The sequence below is a fragment of the Nerophis ophidion genome, linkage group LG02 (genome assembly GCF_033978795.1).
Source record: "Nerophis ophidion isolate RoL-2023_Sa linkage group LG02, RoL_Noph_v1.0, whole genome shotgun sequence".
Taxonomy (NCBI): Eukaryota; Metazoa; Chordata; class Actinopteri; order Syngnathiformes; family Syngnathidae; genus Nerophis; species Nerophis ophidion.
The window spans coordinates 61,381,435-61,403,672 of record NC_084612.1 but is presented as its reverse complement, the minus strand read 5'-3'; the positions used below and the strand labels follow the sequence as shown (position 1 = coordinate 61,403,672).

The following is a 22,238-nucleotide window of genomic DNA, read 5'->3' as shown; positions in this document are numbered from 1 at the left end:
ACACTGTGGACCCACACCACACAAGAATGACAAACACATTTCGGGAGAACATCCGCACCGTAACACAACATAAACAAAATACCCAGAACCCCTTGCAGCATTAACTCTTCCGGGACGCTACAATATACACCCTCCGCTACCACCACTATTAAGATTTGGCATATATAAGTGTTGCTTTTTCCATATTTAGTGTTAAAGCAAATCAGCTAAGCAAACTGATCAATAATTAACGTTTTATTTTTGCACCTTCTCTTGCTACTTCAAGACTTGAATGCTTGATTCATTCATTATTGTTATTTTATTTTCAAATTTATTTTTAACCTGTGAAAAAAGTTTATTTTGATATTTACCTGGGAAGGCTACAAATAGAAAAGAGGCATTCAATTTTTATCTAAATTTTATTTGATACGCCATTGATTTTTTTTTTTTATTATTATTATTATTTGAAACTCGAGTTTGCATGTCACTATAAAGTTATATAGGGCTTGCTTGTTCAATATTCAATGCAAAACTTTTTGGGGTCCCTATTAAAAGGTTAATTCGTTCAACCTTGGCCCGCTGATTTGTTCAGTTTTAAATGTTGGCCCACTCTGTATTTGAGTTTGACACCCCTGTGTTAAGGCATGCAGTAAGTGGATTCTGGGAGCACTGCAGAAGTTGAGTGAACCAAGGGCGCTCTCTGCTGGTTGGAATGATATAATACATGTCCAGACAAAAGAGAAGAGTGGTGTCTAGTAATGTCTACAATACTATAACATCTCTCAGTATGATGGATGCAGTAGTTATACACCACAAAGAAAAAGATAAAGTTACATGAATATGTTGACAATATAGATGAGCATCTTCACCCTACAGAGATAAGTTATTCTGGCCGCTTTTACCGTATACTTGGATTTTGCTCTTTCGGTCACTACCTGAAAGTGGTGACCATATGTGAGGGTAGAAAGGTAAATTTACCAGTAGATCGAGAGCTTTGCCTTGTGGCTCAGCTCTCTCTTCACCATGAAGGTACAATACAAGGAACACATTGCTGCAGATGCTATGCCTATTCATCTGTCTGACGCTCCTGCCTTCCCTGACCTGTGAATAAGACTGACTCATTCACCTGGGAGAAAGACCTTGCTGCCAACCCCAAGATGTCAAACTAATCATTTTCCAGCTACGAACAATGGTCTAAGATTTAAAAGTTCTCAGTCCCATCCCAGAAGCTTCACACTCAGCTGTGCCACCAAAGTAAACACTGGAGATCACAGTTTGACGAAGTCATCAGGACCACATCATCTGCAAATAGCAGGGATGTGATCCTAAGGCCCCCAAACTCGACACCCTCAATGCTCTGGCTGCGCCTAGAAATTTTGTTCATAAAAATTATGAACATAAATGGTGACAGAGGGTAGCCATGGCAGAGGCCAACATTCAAAATTAACAGATTCGACTTACTGCTGACAATGTGAACCAGGCTTCTGTTCCTATTGTACAAGTACAGTAATGTCCAATCCATTACTAACAGAACACCCTTCCAGGGATACTGCAAGGGACACGGTCAAATTATTTTTTCCAGTGCACAAAGCACATGCACAATTTCCAATGTTCCAGGACCAGGATGAAGACCACATTGCACCTCCTGTAGCTGAGGTTAAATTAAGAGTAGTACCATTATTTCTAACACTGGGAAAAAAAATTCCCAGGGAGGCTGCTAAGACTGATGAGTGTGATCCACATGTAGTTGGAACACACCCTTGGGCCACGCTTTTTGAAAATAATTTAGTGACGCAAGTGAGTGTAAGCAGTGGATAACTATTGTTCGTTATTAGCTCAAATCACAGCAAAGACCTTTTTAGGATTGCTGACTAAAACAAGCAAGAGAATAAGTATTTTGGTATGAAAATAAAAGGACACCATAAAAATGAACTACTCTTAACTAACAGACCTGAAAAAGGCTCTGATTGTTTTTGTATAGAGGTGTACCTACCTTGATAATGTTGGAGCATCTTCAGGGATCTGATGTCCCACAACTTGACTGAGTTGTCAGTGCTCGCTGCAGCCACGCATGTTCCACTGGGATGAAAATCCACGTGGTTCGCATAACTGGAGAAACGCAAAAAAACACACATATTAAAGTAATGCTTTACCTACACAAGTTCTTGGAAGAAATTTTAAGAAAAAGTGCTCACCCTGCATGTTCATAAAAAGAGTGAATGCATTCCCTGCTGTTCTTGTCCCACAATTTAATAGTTTTATCGTCACTCGAAGAGATGATCAAGCGATTGTCTGGAGAAAACCTGCAACAGAGAGTCAATGTCATTTAAAGGGGTCCTACCCTGCTCATTTTAGAGGCTTTTACAATTCTAATAATGGTGTTTCTTTGAATAAAATACTTGGTTAAATGTGCCGTCTTGATGTTTTCATACATTATCTCCTTGCTGAGAGGCTTCATATACTTTTTGGTCATTTTAATGAAAGGTTCCATGAATAACACTGCATGTGTCCCTCTACACCAGGGGTCGGCAACCCGCGGCTCTGGAGCCGCATGCGGCTCTTTAGCGCCGCCCTAGTGGCTCTCTGGAGCTTTTTCAAAAATTTATGAAAAATGGAAAAGGATGAGAGAAAAAAACTATAAGAAATATATTTTTGTATTAACATAGTTTCTGTAGGAGGACAATCTTGACACAAACCTCCCTAACTGTTATAAAGGACACTGTTTGTATTAAACATGCTTCACTGATTCGAGTATTTGGCGAGCGCCGTTTTGTCCTACTAATTTTGGCAGTCCTTGAACTCACCGTAGTGTTTACATGCATAACTTTCTAAGACGTGTTTTATGCCACTTCTTTTTCCATCTCATTTTGTTCACCAAACTTATAATGTTGTGCATGAATGCATAAAGGTGAGTTTTGTTGATGTGATTGACTTATGTGGAGTGCTAATCAGACATATTTGGTCACTGCATGACTGCAAGCTAATCTGTGCTAACATGCTATTTAGGCTAGTTGTATGTACATATTGCATCATTATGCCTCATTTGTAGCTATATTTGAGCTCATTTAGTTTCCTTTAAGTCCTCTTAATTCAATTTATATCTCATGACACACTATCTATATGCAATATGGCTTTTAATTTTTTGCGGCTCCAAACAGATTTGTTTTTGTATTGTTGGTCCAATATGGCTCTTTCAACATTTTGGGTTGCCGACCCCTGCTGTACACCAAAACAAAGGTTTAACATAAGCCTAATACTAATCAAGGACCAACTGTAAAAACACTAGACAGAGGTCTCATTAAGGGGGAAGTAGTTTGCTATTTTTGACAATCTAGGGCAAAAACACTAGTCAACAGTTAATAAGTGACAGTGTGCCAGTCAAACAGCCTCTATCTGGCAGCATTCTGCAAAAAATACTAGTTTAAGATCCTCTATATGACAGTATTTTACTTTTTTAGGAGTACTGGTAATAGTCAAAGATTTTATTAAAAACAAAAATCCCTTTGCTGTTTTAAGGACTTAATAAAAATGCAAGTCAAAGATCCTATAAATGACAGCGGAGACCCTCTAGTGTGAAGTAAAATGAATTATATTTATATAGCGCTTTTCTCGAGTGACTCAAAGCGCTTTACATAGTGAAACCCAATATCTAAGTTACATTTAAACCAGTGTGGGTGGCACTGGGAGCAGGTGGGTAAAGTGTCTTGCCCAAGGACACAACGGCAGTGACTAGGATGGCGGAAGCGGGAATCGAACCTGCAACCCTTCAGTTTCTGGCACGGCCACTCTACCAACCGAGCTATGCCGCCCCGCCTCTATGACAGGATTTGTCTTTTTTAAGTGAATTATATTTATATAGCTTTTCTTTAGTGACTCAAAGTGCTTCATAGAGTGAAACCCATGATCCAAGTTACAATTAAACCAGTGTGGGTGGCACTGAGAGCAGGCGGGTGAGGTATCTTGCCCAAGGACACAACGGTCAACCGAGCGTCGGCGCCCTCCATTTCAGGAACTTGCTGTAAGAATTTGACTCAAAAATCCGGCAAAGGACAGGATGACTCAGAAGTATTTAAGTCTCACCTTAAAACTCGTTTGTATACTGTAGCCTTTAAATAGACCTCCTTTTTAGACCAGTTGATCTGCCGCTTCTTTTCTTTTTCTCCTCTGTACCCCCCTCCCTTGTGGAGGGGGTCCGGTCCGATGACCATGGATGAAGTACTGGCTGTCCAAAGTCGGGACCCAGGATAGACCGCTCGCCTGTGTATCGGTTGGGGACATCTCTACGATGCTGATCGGACTCCGCCTGGGATGGTTTCCTGTGGACGGGACTCTCGCTGCTGTCTTGGATCCGCTTTGAACTGAACTCTCGCGGCTGTGTTGGAGCCACTATGGATTGAACTTTCACAGTATGATGTTCGACCCGCTCGACATCCATTGCTTTCGGTCCCCTAGAGGGGGGGGGGGTCCACATTTGAGGTCCTCTCCAAGGTTTCTCATAGTCATCATTGTCACTGGCGTCCCACTGGGTGTGAATTCTCCTTGCCCACTAGGTGTGAGTTTTCCTTGCCCTTATGTGGGTTCTTCCGAGGATGTCGTAGTCGTAGTGGTTTGTACAGTCCTTTGAGACATTTGTGATTTAGGGCTATATAAATAAACATTGATTGAGTGATTGATTGATGACTCTGCTGTTCTTAAGAAACCAAACACAAAAAATATATTCCATACTGAAAGCATTCTGATATTCATGGGAACCTGCTGCAAAGCTCCACAGTCAAACTCGTTTGCACTTGCATGGCTTAATCTTTGAGACAAGCTTATGCTACTGGCAGGATCAACCAGTACAGTAAGTGCGTGTCTCATACCTGGCACAGCGGACCCAGTTGATGTGCTGGTTGAGCGAGAAGAGGAACTTTTGCCGATGCAAGGCCCAAACTTTGACCGTCTTGTCATCGGACGCCGTCACCAAAGACTGCCCGTCGCTGGAAAAGTTGACGCTCCGCACCGTGGCAGTGTGAGCCTTGAATACGGTTGATTCAGCCTTCCTATACACACACACACACACAAATATGTTTATTGTTGTGTTTATTATTGGCTGGTACTGAAAGATACCGTATAAATACATCCATGTCTTTAAACATACATGTTGGGCACCCAAAGACGTACAGTCTTGTCTCTGGAGCTAGAGGCTACAAGGTGACCCGAGGGGGAAAATTGGACCGACGTGACAGCGTCTTTATGGCCGTTAAAACGATATGCGCGCCTTTGAGGTTTCATGTTCCAGATCATCACGCAGCAGTCTGTTGAGCTTGTGGCTAAAGGAAAAAGGAGCAGAGGTGAATAAAGTTAATATCCAAACACTTAATAATAACAAAGAGAGCCGTTACCAATCTGCTTCATGTTGTTGCTGAAGTCCACACCAGTCACGGTGTCCTTGTGGCCCTTAAAGTTTCGTTCGAGTGTCGGATCAGGCTGTGTGGAAAGACACACAGTTAACATAAAGTCAAATATTTAATTATGTTCAATATTTGTAAGTATGATATAAATATACACACACACATATATTTATACTCATTAGATAGATAATAAATAACTTATGAACAATTATTTCCTCGTTTCTCAGCAAAAACGTTTTGCTTGATGGGGGCCATGTACGGTATTGTTTTCCAACCAATCATAATCAAATTGTACACTAAAGAAGTGTACTAAATTTCATGATGATTCACCTAAACACTAAAATTACATTGCATTGTTTTGTAGAGTTTGTTGAGCTATTTGAGAAGTTTTACACTAAACAGGCTGTTTGAACCTTCTTCAAAGCAAAAATCTTTGTAAAAAAAAAAAAAAATGACAAGAACTGCATGGATCAGGTTAGGAAAAAAAGTTAGTGGTTTAAGAGAATATATATATATATATATAAAAAATTATATGAATTTTTAAAACCCCTTCCAAAATGTAAATTATTTCAGAATTACTAATGATATTGAATATAAAATGGATTGTCCCCCGAGAAATTAATCTGGCATTTGTGGTTGTCGTTTACCACTCTCTGCACGCAGCCCATACATTCAGAAGCAACTAACAATATGCAGTGATGTCGTTGCCACAATATGCTAAACATTCACTAACACAAGCTACATAGTAGGGTTGTGTGTTTTGACAAATATTTCATTATTTTGTGTACAGCGATTTGAGATTATAATTACCCCTCACAAACAAACACATACAATCACGTGAAAATATTAAGACACCCCATGGACCTTCTTGCATTGCCTACATTTGAAACAACTTCAGTCTAAGCATCAATTTGATTGCAGCCTGAAGCTCACAACATATTGTATATTTTCTCATAACTGTCTATACACATGGCATCCAATGTGACTTTGAGGGACATATACTGTACAGTCTGGCATCCAAAAACCTTTAGCATATCCGTATGTGGAATTAAATTATGGAATGGATTAAAGTAAAGAAGTTAAACATTGTACTGATATGATCCAGTTTAAGAGGTTGTTCAAATTAATAGTGCCACTGAACCACTGCTCTAAAGACACTGACTGACATGCTTACTTTCTGATACAACACTGTGTGCATTTCATAATCTTGACTAAACAAGGTAGGTAAGCAATATATCAAAAAATCCATTAGAATATATCCATTCATCCATCCATTTTCTACCGCTTATTCCCTTTTGGGGTGACGGGGGGCGCTGGGGCTTATCTCAGCTACAATTGGGCGGAATGCGCAGTACACCCTGGACAAGTCGCCACCTCATCGCAGGGCCAACACAGATAGACAGACAACATTCACACTCACATTCACACACTAGGGCCAATTTAGTGTTGCCAATCAACCTATCCCCAGGTGCATGTCTTTGGAAGTGGGAGGAAGCCAGAGTACCCGGAGGGAACCCACGCATTCACGGGGAGATCATGCAAACTCCACACTGAAAGATCCCGAGCCTGGGATTGAACCCAGTACTGCAGGACCTTCGTATTGTGAGGCAGACGCACTAACCCCTCTGCCACCGTGAAGCCCTTAGTATATATACATGCACATATACATCACTGCAAATGTTATTTTAAATCTATAAAACAATTGCAAGCTTTGTAAAGGCAATTAATTTATTTGGCTCCTACTGTTCTGGCCCCATGACAGGGGTCGGCAACCCAAAATGTTGAAAGAGCCATATTGGACCAAAAATACAAAAAAAAATCTGTTTGGAGCCACAAAAAATTAAAAGCCATATTGCATACGGATAGTGTGTCATGAGATATAAATTGAATTAAGAGGACTTAAAGGAAACTAAATGAGCTCAATATAGCTACAAATGAGGCATAATGATGCAATATGTACATACAACTAGCCTAAATAGCATGTTAGCACAGATTAGCTTGCAGTCATGCAGTGACCAAATATGTCTGATTAGCACTCCACATAAGTCAATAACATCAACAAAACTCACCTTTGTGCATTCATGCACAACATTATAATTTTGGTGGACAAAATGAGACGGAAAACGAAGTGGCATAAAACACGTCTTAGAAAGTCGGAGAAAGTTATGCATGTAAACAAACTACGGTGAGTTCAAGGACTGCCAAATTTAGTAGGACAAAACGGCGCTCGCCAAATCACATCAAGTCATCCATCCATCCATCCATCCATTTTCAACCGCTTATTCCTTTTGGGGTCGCGGGGGGCGCTGGCGCCTATCTCAGCTACAATCGGGCAGAAGGCGGGGTACACCCTGGACAAATCGACTTTATTTATAAAGCACATTTAAAATTTACCACAGGGTTAGTCAAAGTGCTGTACAGTGGACAGGTTAAAAGATAATACGAGGACCGAGCAAACAGCACAACACAAACAGAACATGATAAAAAATAAATAAATAAAACATAAAAACAGGTTCAGAGCAGGTGTATAATGGGGCGCCATTGCAGGATGGATATCAATTAGTGTTAAAAGCCAAGGAATAAAGGTATGTTTTAAAGAGAGCTTTAAAAACAGGAAGAGAGGAGGCTTGTCTAACACTCAGAGGTAGGTCGTTCCAGAGCTTGGGAGCAGCAGCAGTGAAAGCTCTGTCACCTCTAAGCTTCAGCCTTGTGTCAGGGACCGTCAGTAGCAGCTGATCGGCTGATCTTAGGGATCGAGTGAGGCAGTAAGGCTGAAGGAGGTCGGAGAGATATGTTGGCGCGAGGTTGTTTAGACATTTAAAAGCAAATATTCGAATCAGTGAAGCATGTTCAATATAAACAGTGTGCTTTAAACAATTAGGGAGATTTGTGTCATGTCCGTCCTCCTACAGAAACTATATTAATAAAAAAATATATATATTTTTTTTTTCTCTCATCTTTTTCCATTTTTCATACATTTTTTAAAAGGCTCCAGAGAGCCACTTGGGCGGCGCTAAAGAGCCGCGGGTTGCCGACCCCTGCCCTATGAGAATTTCAAGTGCTCTATTATGTACCCGCCTGGGGGCGCTGTTTCTTTGCTTGGATTTGTTTGTAGGCGTCGAAGAAGTCGTCATCCTTGACTTGGGCTGTCCCGCCTGTTGTCTCTTAGGTGCGGTCCCTCCTTTGTGCATCCATGGCAGCATTCCACAATCCAATCACGTTGTCAACTTCTTTTGTAAAAAAACTGTTCTTTACACAAAGGGCGACACTGATCTCCCATGCATGTATCACAGAGATTCGTATTTTTGTATTTTCTGACAGGCAAAGCGCTAGACAACACCTTTGCTTTGAACAAGCGACGTTGCCAAGGAGACTACGCTGTGACGTAACACAGCTCTTATGCAGAGGGGAGAGATGGACGTGTAGGTGTCATGGCAGAGTTGCACGTTATAGGGCAGTTGGTTGGAGCTACTGGCTTCCCCAGCAACAGCCTCTTTTGCAAATGGGGGATTCACACTGGAGGAGCATGGCGCCTCCTCTCGGGCTTAAAGCAAGGACAGACCCAGGTGGATAGCCCCCAAACGGGAGACATGGCGTACTGGTGCCACCCTATAGACTTGCATTACGCCACTAAGGGACTCCAGGGCTGGCCCAAGGTCCACCTGCAGGTCTGGCACCAGGACTCCTTCGGCCGCTGCCAGCTCTACGGTTACGGCTACTGCCACGTCCCCTCCAGCCCCGGGCACCACCGCGTCAGCTGCGGGACTTGGAGGCCACTCGGCTCCTGGCAGGAGCAGCTAACGCAGACGTTTGTTGGCGGGGGGCCGCAGCTCAAGAGCCCGGATCTCATCTACAGCGGAGCGGATAGATACAGGCTGTACACCGAGGCTATGGGGACCGTGGAGCTTGAGCTCGGCATCATCATGAGACACTTTGACAAATATGGCGTCGAGAATTGATTTTAATTTTGGGGGTGTTGGCATCTTCAATCTGGGTCCTTTTGACCAAAGTTAGATGCCTACATATAACTTTTATGAGCATGTATAATAACGACGGTATAGATAAAACTGCATATTCTACTGCAAAAACGCAGATTAAAGATCTTTTTTATGACAGAAACAATCTGCTGTTTATAATTTGCTGCAAATAGTTAAAATGGAATAGACTTTATTGTCATTATATTTGCATATAACGAGATTAAAGACTCCAATTTAAGGTGCGGCTGTGGGAACAAATATGGGTTTAAATAAATAACACAAGAGGTATATAAAGGAACAATTAACAATTGAAATAAACAGACTACTATCCAATAAAAATAACAAGCAATCTTGTACAACAGTGGTTCTCAACCTTTTTTCAGTGATGTACCTCCTGTGAACATTTTTTTTTTAATTCAAGTACCCCCTAATCAGAGCAAAGCATTTTTGGTTGAAAAAAATAGATAAAAGAAGTACAGTTGTGATCAAAATTATTCAACCCCCACACAATTTTGGTATTTTAGCAAGTTGGACATTTATTCCGTATTTTGTTTGTAGTCATATCAAAAAAAGATGCATTAAATAGACAAATGTAATTCAAGTTCAACATTATATTTTGTAACATACCAGGGTCCTTTCTCTTAATATCTCATTGACAAATTTATTCAACCCCTTGAAGATCATAACTCTTAAGAACAGAATTTGAATAAGGTATTTTCAATCAGCTGTTGAAAACACTTGTAGATGTGATTAGAACCATAACGAGCAACAATTAAAATGATTGAAAAAGACTGTGACGCTCAGCTTCTTGTAGATCAGGGGTGACCATTACGTCGATCGCGAGCTACCAGTCGACCGCGGGGGGGGGGGTGTCAGTCGATCTCGAGCCAGGCTTTTAAAAAAAATAGACCTAAAAATTAGTGATCATCAATCTTCACCAAGACGTCACTTAAATGACATTCACGGTACCGGAGGGTCTTGTGAGATGACGCTGGCTGCTGCAAGATCATTATTATTAAAATATGACTGAGAGGAAGGCGAGAAACACTTTTTATTTCAACAGACTCTCGCGCCATACCTTCCGTCAAAACTCTAAAGGCCGACTGCACATTTCCTATCTTCACAATAAAAGCCCTGCTTCATGCTGCCTGCGCTAACTAAATACAGAGTCTCGGAAAACTGGCGTGCACAAGCGATCCCTCAGAAAGCTGGCGTGCACATTACTTGTGCACGCCAGCTTTCCGAGACTCTTATTTTGTTAGCGCAGGCAGCATGAAGCAGGGCTTTTATTGTGAAGATAGGAAATGTGCAATCGGCCTTTAGAGTTTTGACGGAAGGGACGGCGCGAAAGTTTGTTGAAATAAAAAGTGTTTCTCGCCTTCCTCTCTGTCATTTGTTCATAACAATGAACTGGCAGCAGCCAGCGTCATCTCACAAGACCCTCAGGTGCCGTGAATGTCAATCAAGCAAGCTACGGAATTTGCCGCCAATGTTTTTCTTGTAAAGTGTATGGAAGCTGGATGAATTAGATGCCAAAAACCAACCACTTTCATGTGGTATTGTACAGAAAGGACAACTTTTTTTCTCCTCCATTTGAAAATGTGGGCGTTATCATCATTACTGTCTGATTACAATCAATGCAAGTCATCAGAATCAGGTAATACACCAACTTATATTCTTGTCTTTGTGAAAGAAAGACAACTATATGTGTTACACATGCTTGTATTATCATTAAACACATTTAACTTGTTTACAAAAATGTCTCTTTCATAAATAAATAAATATAAATGATATATATAAATGAGGTAGATCCCCTCGAGTTGGTCAATTGAAAAGTAGCTCGCCTGCAGAAAAAGTGTGGGCACCCCTGTTGTAAATTGTCAATGGTGTATTTGCAACATGATGAAGTCCAGGGAGTGGTCAAAGAAGTTAAGAGAGGAGGTAATTTCCCTTCATAAGAAAGGATATGGATATAACAAAATAGCAAAGACATTACACATTCCAAGAGACACAGTTGGGAACGTAATTCGCAAGTATAAAGCTAAAGGCACAGTGGAAACACTACCTGGGCGTGGTAGAAAGAGGATGCTGTGTGCAACTGCTGTCCGGTATTTGAAGCGTACAGTGGTGAAAAACCCCCAGGTAACAGCTGAGGAACTACAACAGGACATTGCAAAGGGGGGAACGCAGGTTTCGTCCCAGACAATAAGGTGCGCACTACGAGATGAAGGCCTCCATGCCAGAACTCCCAGGCGCACCCCACTTCTGACTACCACGCAAAAGTAAAATAGACTCCAGTATGCCAAAAATCATCTGGACAAACTCCAAAGGTTTTGGGAAACTGTTCTATGGTGTGATGAGACAAAAGTGGAACTCTTTGGGCTTATGAATCAACGTTATGTCTGGAGGAGAAAAAATGACGCTTACAAAGAGAAGAACACCTTGCCTACTGTTAAGCACGGAGAGGGGTCAATCATGCTCTGCGGCTGTTTCTCTGCCTCAGATACCGGGATTCTCCAGGCCGTTCAAGGCATTATGAATTCTATTTCCTACCAGGAAATATTAGCTGCAAATGTCATGAAGTCAGTGACGAAGCTGAGGCTTGGGAGACGTTGGACCTTCCAACAGGACAACGATCCCAAGCATACCTCCAAATCAACATCAGAGTGGTAGCAGAAGAAGGGCTTGTAGACTCTGGAGTGGCCTTCACAGTCGCCAGACCTAAATCCTATAGAAAACCTGTGGTGGGACTTGAAGAAGGCAGTTGCAGCACGCAAGCCCAAGAATATTAATGAACTGGAGGCCTTTGCCCAAGAGGAATAGGCTAAAATACCTGTAGATGGTTGCAAGAACCCTGTGTCCGGTTATGTATCACGTTTGAAGGATGTAATTACTGCCTTAAAATTATAACAGTCAAACAGTGTCCCTTTTTACTTCTCCACATTGTGGCAAATAAATTGATCTTTTCCCTCAAACCAAATGAAACAAACAAACAAAAAAATGTCAATCCAGTACTAAAGATGCATGTAACTAGGGGGTTGAATCATTTTGTCAATGAGATATTAAGAAAAATGTCCTTTTTTGGTATTTTTGTAAAATACAGTGTTACAATTCAAGTTGCATTTGTCTATTTGACACATTTTTATTTGATATGACTATAAACAAAATACGGAATAAATGTCCAACTTGCTAAAACACCAAAATTGTGTGGGGGTTGAATAATTTTGATCACAACTGTAAAATACAGCACTATGTCATCAGTTTCTGATTTATTAAATTGTATAACAGTGCATAATATTTCTCATTTGTAGTGGTCTTTCTTGAACTATTTGGAAAAAAAAGATAAAAGTAACTAAAAACTTGTTGAAAAATAAACAAGTGGTTCAATAATAAATAAGGATTTCTACACATAGAAGTAATCATCAACCTAAAGTGCCCTCTTTGGGGATTGTAATACAGATCCATCTGGATTCATGAACTTAATTCTAAACATTTGCTCACAAAAAAAATAAATCTTTAACGTCAATATTTATGGAAAACGTCCACAAAAAATCTAGCTGTCAACACTGAATATTGCATTGTTGTATTTTCTTTTCACAGTTTATGAACTTAAATTCATATTTTGTTGAAGTATTGTTCAATAAAGATATTTAGAAATGATTTTTGAATTGTTGCTATTTTTAGAATATTTAAAAAAAAAATCTCACGTACCCCTTGGCATACCTTCAAATACTCCCAGGGGTACTTGACCCCCATTTGAGAAACACTGCTGTACAATATACAAAACACTATAGAAATACAAAATACTGTAGTTCATATCATATCAAAGATTCAATGTCTGGGGTGTCAAACTCATTTTAGATCGGAGGCCACATGGAGAAAAATCTACTCCCAAGTGGGCCTGGCTGGTAAAATCACTGTGCGATAACTTAAAAATAAGACAATTTAAGATTGTTTTCTTTGTTTAAAAATAGAACAAGCACATTCTGAAAAATGTACAAATCATAATGTTGTTGTTGTTGTTTTTTAAACTTAAATGCTGCGATTAATAGTAATCTTTATTTGTCGTTGTTTATACTTTCTGAATAAATGTGATGATTGATGTTAATTTTCAACCTATCAGGATAAAAAAAAATGATATCAAAATCAAATTACAGGATGTTATTTATGTAGTTTGCTTATTTTGACTGGTGCACTATGTGGTTTATTTTTTTTACATATGTTGCATAATCTACAAAGAGATAAGAACTGTTAATGCGACATCTAGTGGACACATTTAGAACAGCGTTTTCTTTCATTCAAAAATTTTGGCTCATTTTTATACTTAGCAAACTCATCACGTGGGCCGGATGAAACCTGTTCACGGACCGTACGTGTCAGACCCCTGTTCTTCGTGAAATGCAGCATTCTGTTGTCTTTAGGAATCTTGCGCAAAAAAAGTCCATCCATCCATTTCCTACCCCTTGTCTCTTTCAGGGGGACGGGGGTGCTGGAGCCTATCTCAGCTGCATTTGGGCGGATACATGTAGACTGCACTATGATGGGTCTCAAGTAAACTCAACAACATTTTATATGTTTCATTGAAAACATAGAACATTATACTCAGCGCTCAACAATCTATCAAAATGTTTCAGTAAGACTTCGGTAAACTATGAAGCCGCAACGCTTGAAGGTTTGTCGGCGCATTAAACATACGAGTATTATCATGGTGTGTGTATAAGGTAAGACGTTATCTGGCGTTTTGTTTCACAATATTATGCAAAAGCAACTTTTCTTACCTTCTGGCACCTGCTGATGTGTATTTGGGATCTACGTAAATCCTGAAAAATTTAGTGCATTTGCGTCGACGTTGTAGTCGATAATTTTCTTCTTTTTCTCTATTTTCTTGTTATGGGACATTCATCCTCCACTGTTGCCATTTCTAATATAAAGTAATGTAGAGTTCTTACTTATATATGTCAGTAAACTCACCAGGAAAGCACTAAAACATACCGGTGTAGTGAGTAAACATTATTCACCCAAGGAATTTTAGTTATTAGAGTTCCTGTCGGACGTTTTTTTACGGGACACATTTCCGGTGTGGTTGTTTCCGGATGAGGAGATGCTGCTCCGTTATTGATTAAAGTAAAGTCTGAATGTCATTGAAACAGTTAGCCCCATCTTTTGACACTTCTTCCACTCCAAAGTTGATGGGACAAGACGCTGTCGAAGGTGAGCCACGTAAAGAAGACCGCCCACAAAACGGCGCATCCGGAAGCAACTGTCAGAAATCGGCTTGAAGATGATCTGTAAAACATAATCTATGCAAGATTTTGACCAAAGAACCACCATTACATGTTATGTAGACCAGTGGTTCTCAAATAGGGGTACGCGTATCCCTGGGGGTACTTGAAGGTACGCCAAGGAGTACGTGAGATTTTTTTTAAATATTCTAAAAATAGCAAAAATTCAAAAATCCTTTATAAATACATTTATTGAATGATACTTTAACAAAATATGAATGTAAGGTCATAAACTGTGAAAAGAAATGCAACAATGCAATATTCAGTGTTGACAGCTAGATTTTTTTTGTGGACATGTTCCATGAATATTGATATTAAAGATTTCCTTTTTTGTGAAGAAATGTTTAGAATTAAGTTCATGAATACAGATGGATCTCTATTAGAATCCCCAAAGAGGGCACCTTAAGTTGATGATTACTTCTATGTGTAGAAATCTTTATTTATAACTGAATCGAGTCTTTAGTTTTCAACAAGTTTTTAGTTATTTTTATAATTTTTTTTCCAAATTTTTCAAGAAAGACCACTACAAATGAGCAATGTTTTGCACTGTTATAAAATTTAATACATCAGAAACTGATGACATAGTGCTGTATTTTATTTCTTTATGTCTTTTTTTCAACCAAAAATGCTTTGGTCTGATTAGGGGGTACTTGAAGTAAAAAAATGTTCACAGGGGGTACGTCACTGAAAAAAGGTTGAGAACCACTGATGTAGACCACAAGTAAGTGTTTTACATTAAAAAAAAATAATAATGTGACTCCTTTAATGCGCCCTATAATCCGGTGCGTCTAATATATGAAAAAAGATCAAAAATAGACCATTCATCGGCAGTGCATTTTATAATCCAGTGTGCCCTGTGGTCCAGAAAAGCGCTTTATAGGGAGAATGGAGCAACTCCTGTTGGCTCCTTGTTAGCTATTAGCTTTTGCAAGTTAGTTAGCATTAAAATGCATAAAAAAGAAAAGCATGTGTTCTTGCCTTTAATAACAATTGTGAATGATAGGCAATATTTCAAGAAATTGCAGTTCCCCATTGAATTAAGATGTATTAACTTTATACTTATGACTCCGTGTGTACCTGGTCTCCTCTATGTGACAGTATTACGTTTTTAAGAAAACCACTAGGCCAGATCCTCAGTATGAAAAACGCACTGCTGTTTTTAAAAATCTACTGCACGTCTGACAAATAAGTGTTAAAAGTGTTAGGTTCTACTTGGGTGCTCTTATCTCGAGTAACATGCTTCTATGTACTATTTAAGATGTTGGTGTCGTGTACATTAACTATGTTACGAATATAACTGCATGCGTGTGCTATAAGGAAAAAAAGTAAAACATGAGGGGGTGACTGATAATAATAATAATAATAATACTAATAATAGATTACATTTTATATTGCACTTTTCTATAATTAGATACTCAAAGCTCTCACAGAGAAGTGGGAACCCATCATTCATTCACACCTGGTGGTGGTAAGCTACATTTGTAGCCAAAGCTGCCCTGGGGTAGACTGACGGAAGCGAGGCTGCCAGTTTGCGCCTACGGCCCCTCCAAACACCACCTATCATTCATTCATCATTCATTCACCAGTGTGAGCGGCACCGGGGGCAAGGGTGAAGTGTCCTGCCCAAAAACACAACGGCAGTGATTTGGATGTCAAGAGGTGGGGAGCGAACCTGCAACCCTCAGGTTTCTGGCATGGCCGCTCTACCCACTGCGCCATACCGACCCAACGCTCCGCCTTCCGCCCGTGTGCAGCTGGGATAGTTTTCAGCACCCCACGTAAAAAAGCGGTTGAAAAATGGATGGCTGGATAAACCGAATAAAGGTGACGTCATACACAAACGGCTGCACTGTATGTCGTATAGCTCAGATGCTAAATGTTAGCATTTTACTGTGCTCAGTGTCCTTGTGGTTATAGTGTCCGCCCTTAGATCGATAGGTTGTGAGTTCAAACCCTTTCATACCAAAGACTATAAAAATATTACCCATTACCTCCCTGCTTGGCACTCAGAATCAAGGGTTGGAATTGAGGGTTAAAATCACCCAAATGATTCCCTGGCGCAGCCACCGCTGCTGTTCGCGGCTCCTATCACCTCCCAGGGGGTGATTAAGGAGATGGGTCAAATGCAGATGTTAATTTCACCACTCCTTGTGTGTGTGTGTGTGACAATCATTGGTACTTTAACTTTTTTAACTTTTAATGTAAGCAGGGAGGCTAGCTCTGTAAGCAGGGAGGCTAGCTCTGTAGGTCTTTTTGACACTCGGCACTATCTTAAAAGTGCGGCGGCTTCCGGCGACCCCCAGTCAGAGGTCTAGCGCACAGATAGCAGGCCCATTAAAACTTCCGAGGGGATTTTCTAGTTGATATATTATTATCTTCAGTGCCTCAGACTGGAAGTCTCTGCAGAAAGTGGTGAGGACGGCGGAAAAGATAATCAGGACTCCTCTTCCTCCTATCCAGTAAACCGCAAAAAGCCACTGCCTGACCAGGGCTTAAAAAAATCTACAGAGACTCCTCCCACCCCCACCAAGGACGGTTTTCACTGCTGGACTCTAGAAAGAGGTTCTGCAGCCTCCGTAGCAGAGCCTCTGTACCAGCTTCTTCCCTCAGGCCATAAGACTCTTGAATGCATGAATTGAATTACCATGAATTGATTAACATGGACCCCAACTTAAACAAGTTGAAAAACTTATTTGGGTGTTACCATTTAGTGGTCAACTGTACGGAATATGTACTGAACTGTGCAATCTACTAATAAAAGTATCAATCAATCAATCAATCAATGCATCAAAATAATTCCCTCAAATCCCCTCAAAAAAACGGATTAACTCGCTGGAATATAAAGACAATATAACATACATACATAAACATGGATTTATACGCAAAAGTGTAATGTATTTATCTGTACAGTAATCTATTTATTTATATCTGCACATTATTGCTCTTTTATCCTGCACTACGACAAGCTAATGCAACAAAAAATATTTCTAATTTGTATAAGTTCAAATTTGAATGACAATAAAAGGAAGTATAAGTCTATCTTTATCATTGTTATATACCTGCATTTTATTTTGTTCATTTTGTAAAGTAATGCACATTAATTATTATAAATCTGAGATTTAAATGGTTAATTTGTTAAATGTATTAATAGTTTATCAAATAATTTAAAAAGGTAATTGTTTTATTTCCATCCATTTTCCATCCATTTCTCTACCGCTTGTTCCTTTTTTGGGATTGGGGGGGCGCTGGTGCCTATCTCAGCTACAATGAGGCAGAAGGCGGGGTGTTTTATTTACAGGCATGTGATTCGACCACAATGAAAAAAACTGAAAACATTTCCGGGAGTCCGGGGGACAAAGCCCCCCAGCCAGGTCCAGGGCGGTGCCCTGGTGGGGGGACAAGGCGGGCAATGTCCCCCCAAGCTCCTGGTTTTTCACCAATTTAACATGCTAAAATTAACAAAGACAGCACTATTTGAAGAAAATAGTTTAGTGTTTAAAGACATGAAAACATCATTAATAGAGCATACATACCCCAATTATCCTAATGAATACAATTAATTCATTTTTCAAACTGAGACGCACTTTGGCTCATTTTCTGTGAAGAACATATATCAGAATAAATATTTAATGACCACACACCACACACACTCCTACACATTTCTATTACATATAAGATATCCAGGTCCACTGGACCCGGGGCTAATAGAAGTGTGGAAATTGATGTTCTGTGGACCACACGCACACACACGCACGCACGCACACACACACACACACACACACACACACAACCACACACACACACACACACGCACGCACACACACACACAGCAGGCCTAGACAGGAGGAGGACAGAGTGTAGGTACACAGAGCATCAGAGGGTCAAATGTGTGAGAAAATGAGAGCAGACAGTGTAGACAAACAATGTTGCAACCTTGTGTGAGAACCACAGGTGCAGAAACACAAAACAAAAATCCCTGTGGAATGCAGACACTGGCAGAGAAGTTTTCCGTGCAACGTTCATATTGTTGTTACTTAGCCAGCGTTTTTGGTTCTGATGGACTTGTTGCATTTTGTGGCTTTTAATGCCTCACAATCAAACAAGTTTATGTTATAATGCTGAACAGATGTTTATTGGGATAAAGTAAACATCTGTCACCTTTATTCGGTTTATCCAGGCATCCGTTTTCTACTGCTTTTTCTTACTTAACTGTTAAGTACAAACACTGGCTGAGTAACAACAATATGAACATTACACAAAGGTAAAGACTTAACCCTTGTGTAATATGAATAACAATATGAACATTACACAAGGATTAAGACTTAACCCTTGTGTATTGTTCATATTGTTGTTACTCAGCCACCGTTTGTGGGCCTGATGGACCCGTAGTATTGTGTGGCTTTTAATGCCTCACAAACACTTTTGTGTTAAAATTCTGAACAGATGTTTACCTTATCCCAATAAACATCTGTTCAGTATTTTAACATATAAGTGTTTGATTGTGAGGTATTATGGCTTCACAGTGTCAGAGGGGTTAGTGCGTCTGCCGCACAATACGAAGGTCCTGCAGTCCTGGGTTCAAATCCAGGCTCGGGATCTTTCTGTGTGGAGTTTGCATGTTCTCCCCGTGACTGCGTGGGTTCCCTCCGGGTACTCCGGCTTCCTCCCACTTCCAAAAGACATGCACCTGGGGATAGGTTGATTGGCAACACTAAATTGGCCCTAGTGTGTGAATGTGAGTGTGAATGTTGTCTGTCTATCTGTGTTGGCCCTGCGATGAGGTGGCGACTTGTCCAGGGTGTACCCCGCCTTCCGCCCGATTGTAGCTGAGATAGGCGCCAGCGCCCCCCGCGACCCCAAAAAAAGGGAACAAGCGGTAGAAATGGATGGATGGATGTGAGGCATTAAAAGCCACACAATGCAACAGGTCCATCAGACAAACAAACACTGGCTGAGTAACAACAATATGAACTTTGCGCGGAAAACTTCTCTGCCAGTTTGTGCATCCCACGGGGATTCCACTTTTGTGTCTCTGCCCCTGCGGTTTCCACAGAAGGTTGCAACATTGTTTGTCAACACTGTCTGCTCTCATTTTCTCGCACATTTGACCCTTTGATGTTCTGTGTACCTACACTCTGTCCTCCTCCTGTCTAGGCCTGGTGTGTGCATGTGTGTGTGTGTGCATTACACAAGGGTTAAGTTAAAAAAAAGCGGTAGTAAATGGATGGTTGGATAAACCGAATAAAGATAACGTCACACACAAACAGCTGCACTGTATGTCGTATACACACACGACTGTGGCGAATATTCTACCATTAGGTAGTGTCTTATAATTCCATGTTACCACCCAAATTAACATCTTTACGCAGCTACACATGAAAACGTTTTCATGCCGCAACGAACAACAAACGTAACTTCTTTCAAGGCTAGCAACTAGCTGGCTAACTATCGAGTATCAGCTTTAACAGAACTTACCAGAACAGAAGTCATCATGTCTGCTGCTGGAAGCCAAGCGAGGACTACTGGAAGGAAGAAGATACCTCAATGTGTTATTTTAGGAGTGACACGGAGCTTAAAGGAGATAGATAATGAAGCCGCCGACCGGCTAACTTTAGCTGCTGGTACTTAGACTAGCTTAGTACCAACAACAACGTTTTAGTTTCCGCGCCGCTATTGGGCGGGCGACTTCCGGCCAGAGTCCTTAAAGGGGACGCTGCATATTTTTAAAAATATTGTAAAAAAAAAGGAAAAATATATTAAAATGAAATCATGAGGTGTAGTATGCTAGAATCTGGAATTCCACAAAGTTCGGTTTACGGACAAAAATTGTTTATTTTATATAGCGTATTTCCTTGAATTGCTGCCGGGGCGCTAATTAATTTAAAACCTCTTCTCACCCCTGCGCTTACCTAAGGCATGCGGTAAAAGTAAGCATGCGCTAATTATTTTAAAACTTCTTCTCACTCCCACACTTACCAAAGGTGTGCAGTAAAAATTTGAGAGTGATGTAAGCTTGGACCTTAAATCCTACTGAATGGCTCTTAATCTTCTTCCGTTTATGCGATTTCAAATTACCGGTATTGAAATCAGCCTCCTCCATTTTGAAAATGATGACAGGGGAAGTGTCACTCGGGACGTCACGAGTTTGACCCGGAATAATAGAATAGAATAGACTTCATTGTCATTATATTTGCATATAACGAGATTAAAGACTCCAACTTAAGGTGCGGTTGTGGGAACAAATATGGGGTAAAATAAATAACACAATTGAACTAACAATTGAAATAAACAGACTTCTATCCAATAAAAATACCAAGCAATCCTGAACAATATACAAAACACTGTAGAAATACAAAATACTGTACAATATACAGAACAAGACAAGAGTATCGCAGTAATAAATAACAATCAGTGTCGGATGTATTGCACTCGAAGGGTAGTATTGCACAGTAGGGTATTGGGGCAGGATATTGTAGAGGGGTGAATTATTATTATTATAAGTTAGAGTTCAACATGGTGACAGCTCTGGGAAAAAAGCGGTCTCTGAGCCTGTTTGTTCTGGCTCTGATGCACCTGTAGCGCCTGCCCGATGGTAGCAGGTGGAACAGGTGGTAGCCAAGGTGTGTTCCGTCTTTGGTGATGGTTTTTGCTTTCTTAAGGCAACGGGAGTTATGTAAATCCTTCAGGGAGGGCAGGGGGCAGCCGGTGATTTTTTGTGCAGACTTTATGACCCTCTGAATCGCCTGTTTGTCTGCTTCCGTGCAGCTGGCGTACCACACTGTTATGCAGTACGTCAGCAGGCTTTGAAAGCCGAGTGATAGAAGGTCACCATCAGCTGCCTCTCCAGCCTGTTCTTCCTCAGCACCCTCAGGAAGTGGAGTCTCCGCTGGGCCTTCCGGATGACCACAGTTGTATTTTGGGTCCAGGACAGGTCAGCAGATATGAGGGTGCCGAGGAACTTGAAGGAGCTGACTCTCTCTAATATTCAGCATGCGCTAATTATTTTGGGAAGTGAGTAATTCAAGGCAGGCGCATACTATGTGCCCTGCGGCAATTCAAGAAAATACGGTATTAATGACATATGTGGGGCAGCACGGTGAGAGAGGGGTTAGTGTGTCTGCCTCACAATATGAAAGTCCTGGGTTCGATCCTGCGCCTGGGATCTTTCTATGTGGACTTTGCATGTTCTCCCCGTGAATGCGTGGGTTCCCTCCGCATACTCCGCTTTTTTCCACGTCCAAAGACATGCACCTGGGGATAGGTTGATTGGCAACACTAAAATGGTCCCTAGTGTGTGAATGTGAGTGTAAATGTTGTCTGTCTATCTGTGTTGGCCCTGCGATGAGGTGGCGACTTGTCCAGGGTGTACCCCGCCTTCTGCCGGATTGTAGCTGAGATAGGCTTCAGCGACCCCGAAGGGAATAAGCGGTAGAAAATGGATGGATGGATGATATATGTGAGGTATTGAAATGTGTATTATTTGCGGACGACACCAACTTTTATAGTTCCATCCATCCATCCATCTTCTTGCGCTTATCCGAGGTCGGGTCGCGGGGGCAGCAGCCTAAGCAGGGAAGCCCAGACTTCCCTCTCCCCAGCCACTTGGT

At 40.9% G+C, this 22,238-nt stretch overlaps 2 protein-coding genes across 2 annotated transcripts in view; one reads left to right on the top strand and one right to left on the bottom strand.

The window, feature by feature from the left end:
* Nucleotides 1-20,324, bottom strand: part of LOC133543422 (POC1 centriolar protein homolog A-like) — a 65,635-nt gene extending 45,311 nt beyond the window's left edge. Inside the window, exons 1-6 of the mRNA XM_061887983.1 lie at nucleotides 20,107-20,324; nucleotides 5,364-5,448; nucleotides 5,120-5,291; nucleotides 4,842-5,021; nucleotides 2,175-2,282; nucleotides 1,973-2,088 (exon numbers count right to left, since the gene is read on the bottom strand). Of these exons, the coding sequence (XP_061743967.1) occupies nucleotides 1,973-2,088; nucleotides 2,175-2,282; nucleotides 4,842-5,021; nucleotides 5,120-5,291; nucleotides 5,364-5,448; nucleotides 20,107-20,124 (679 nt within the window). The 5' untranslated portion in view covers nucleotides 20,125-20,324. The remainder of the gene's footprint in view (nucleotides 1-1,972; nucleotides 2,089-2,174; nucleotides 2,283-4,841; nucleotides 5,022-5,119; nucleotides 5,292-5,363; nucleotides 5,449-20,106) is intronic.
* LOC133535096 (B9 domain-containing protein 2) lies at nucleotides 8,535-10,311 on the top strand. Its single transcript, XM_061874588.1, has one exon. It carries the CDS (start codon nucleotides 8,804-8,806, stop codon nucleotides 9,329-9,331), a length of 528 nt encoding a protein of 175 aa, XP_061730572.1. The 5' UTR covers nucleotides 8,535-8,803; the 3' UTR covers nucleotides 9,332-10,311.
* Nucleotides 20,325-22,238: the final 1,914 nt, after the last annotated feature.

Excerpts from the sequence above, each read along its gene's own strand:
- LOC133535096 (XM_061874588.1), top strand. The coding sequence starts at position 8,804 with ATGGCAGAGTTGCACGTTATAGGGCAGTTGGTTGGAGCTACTGGCTTC.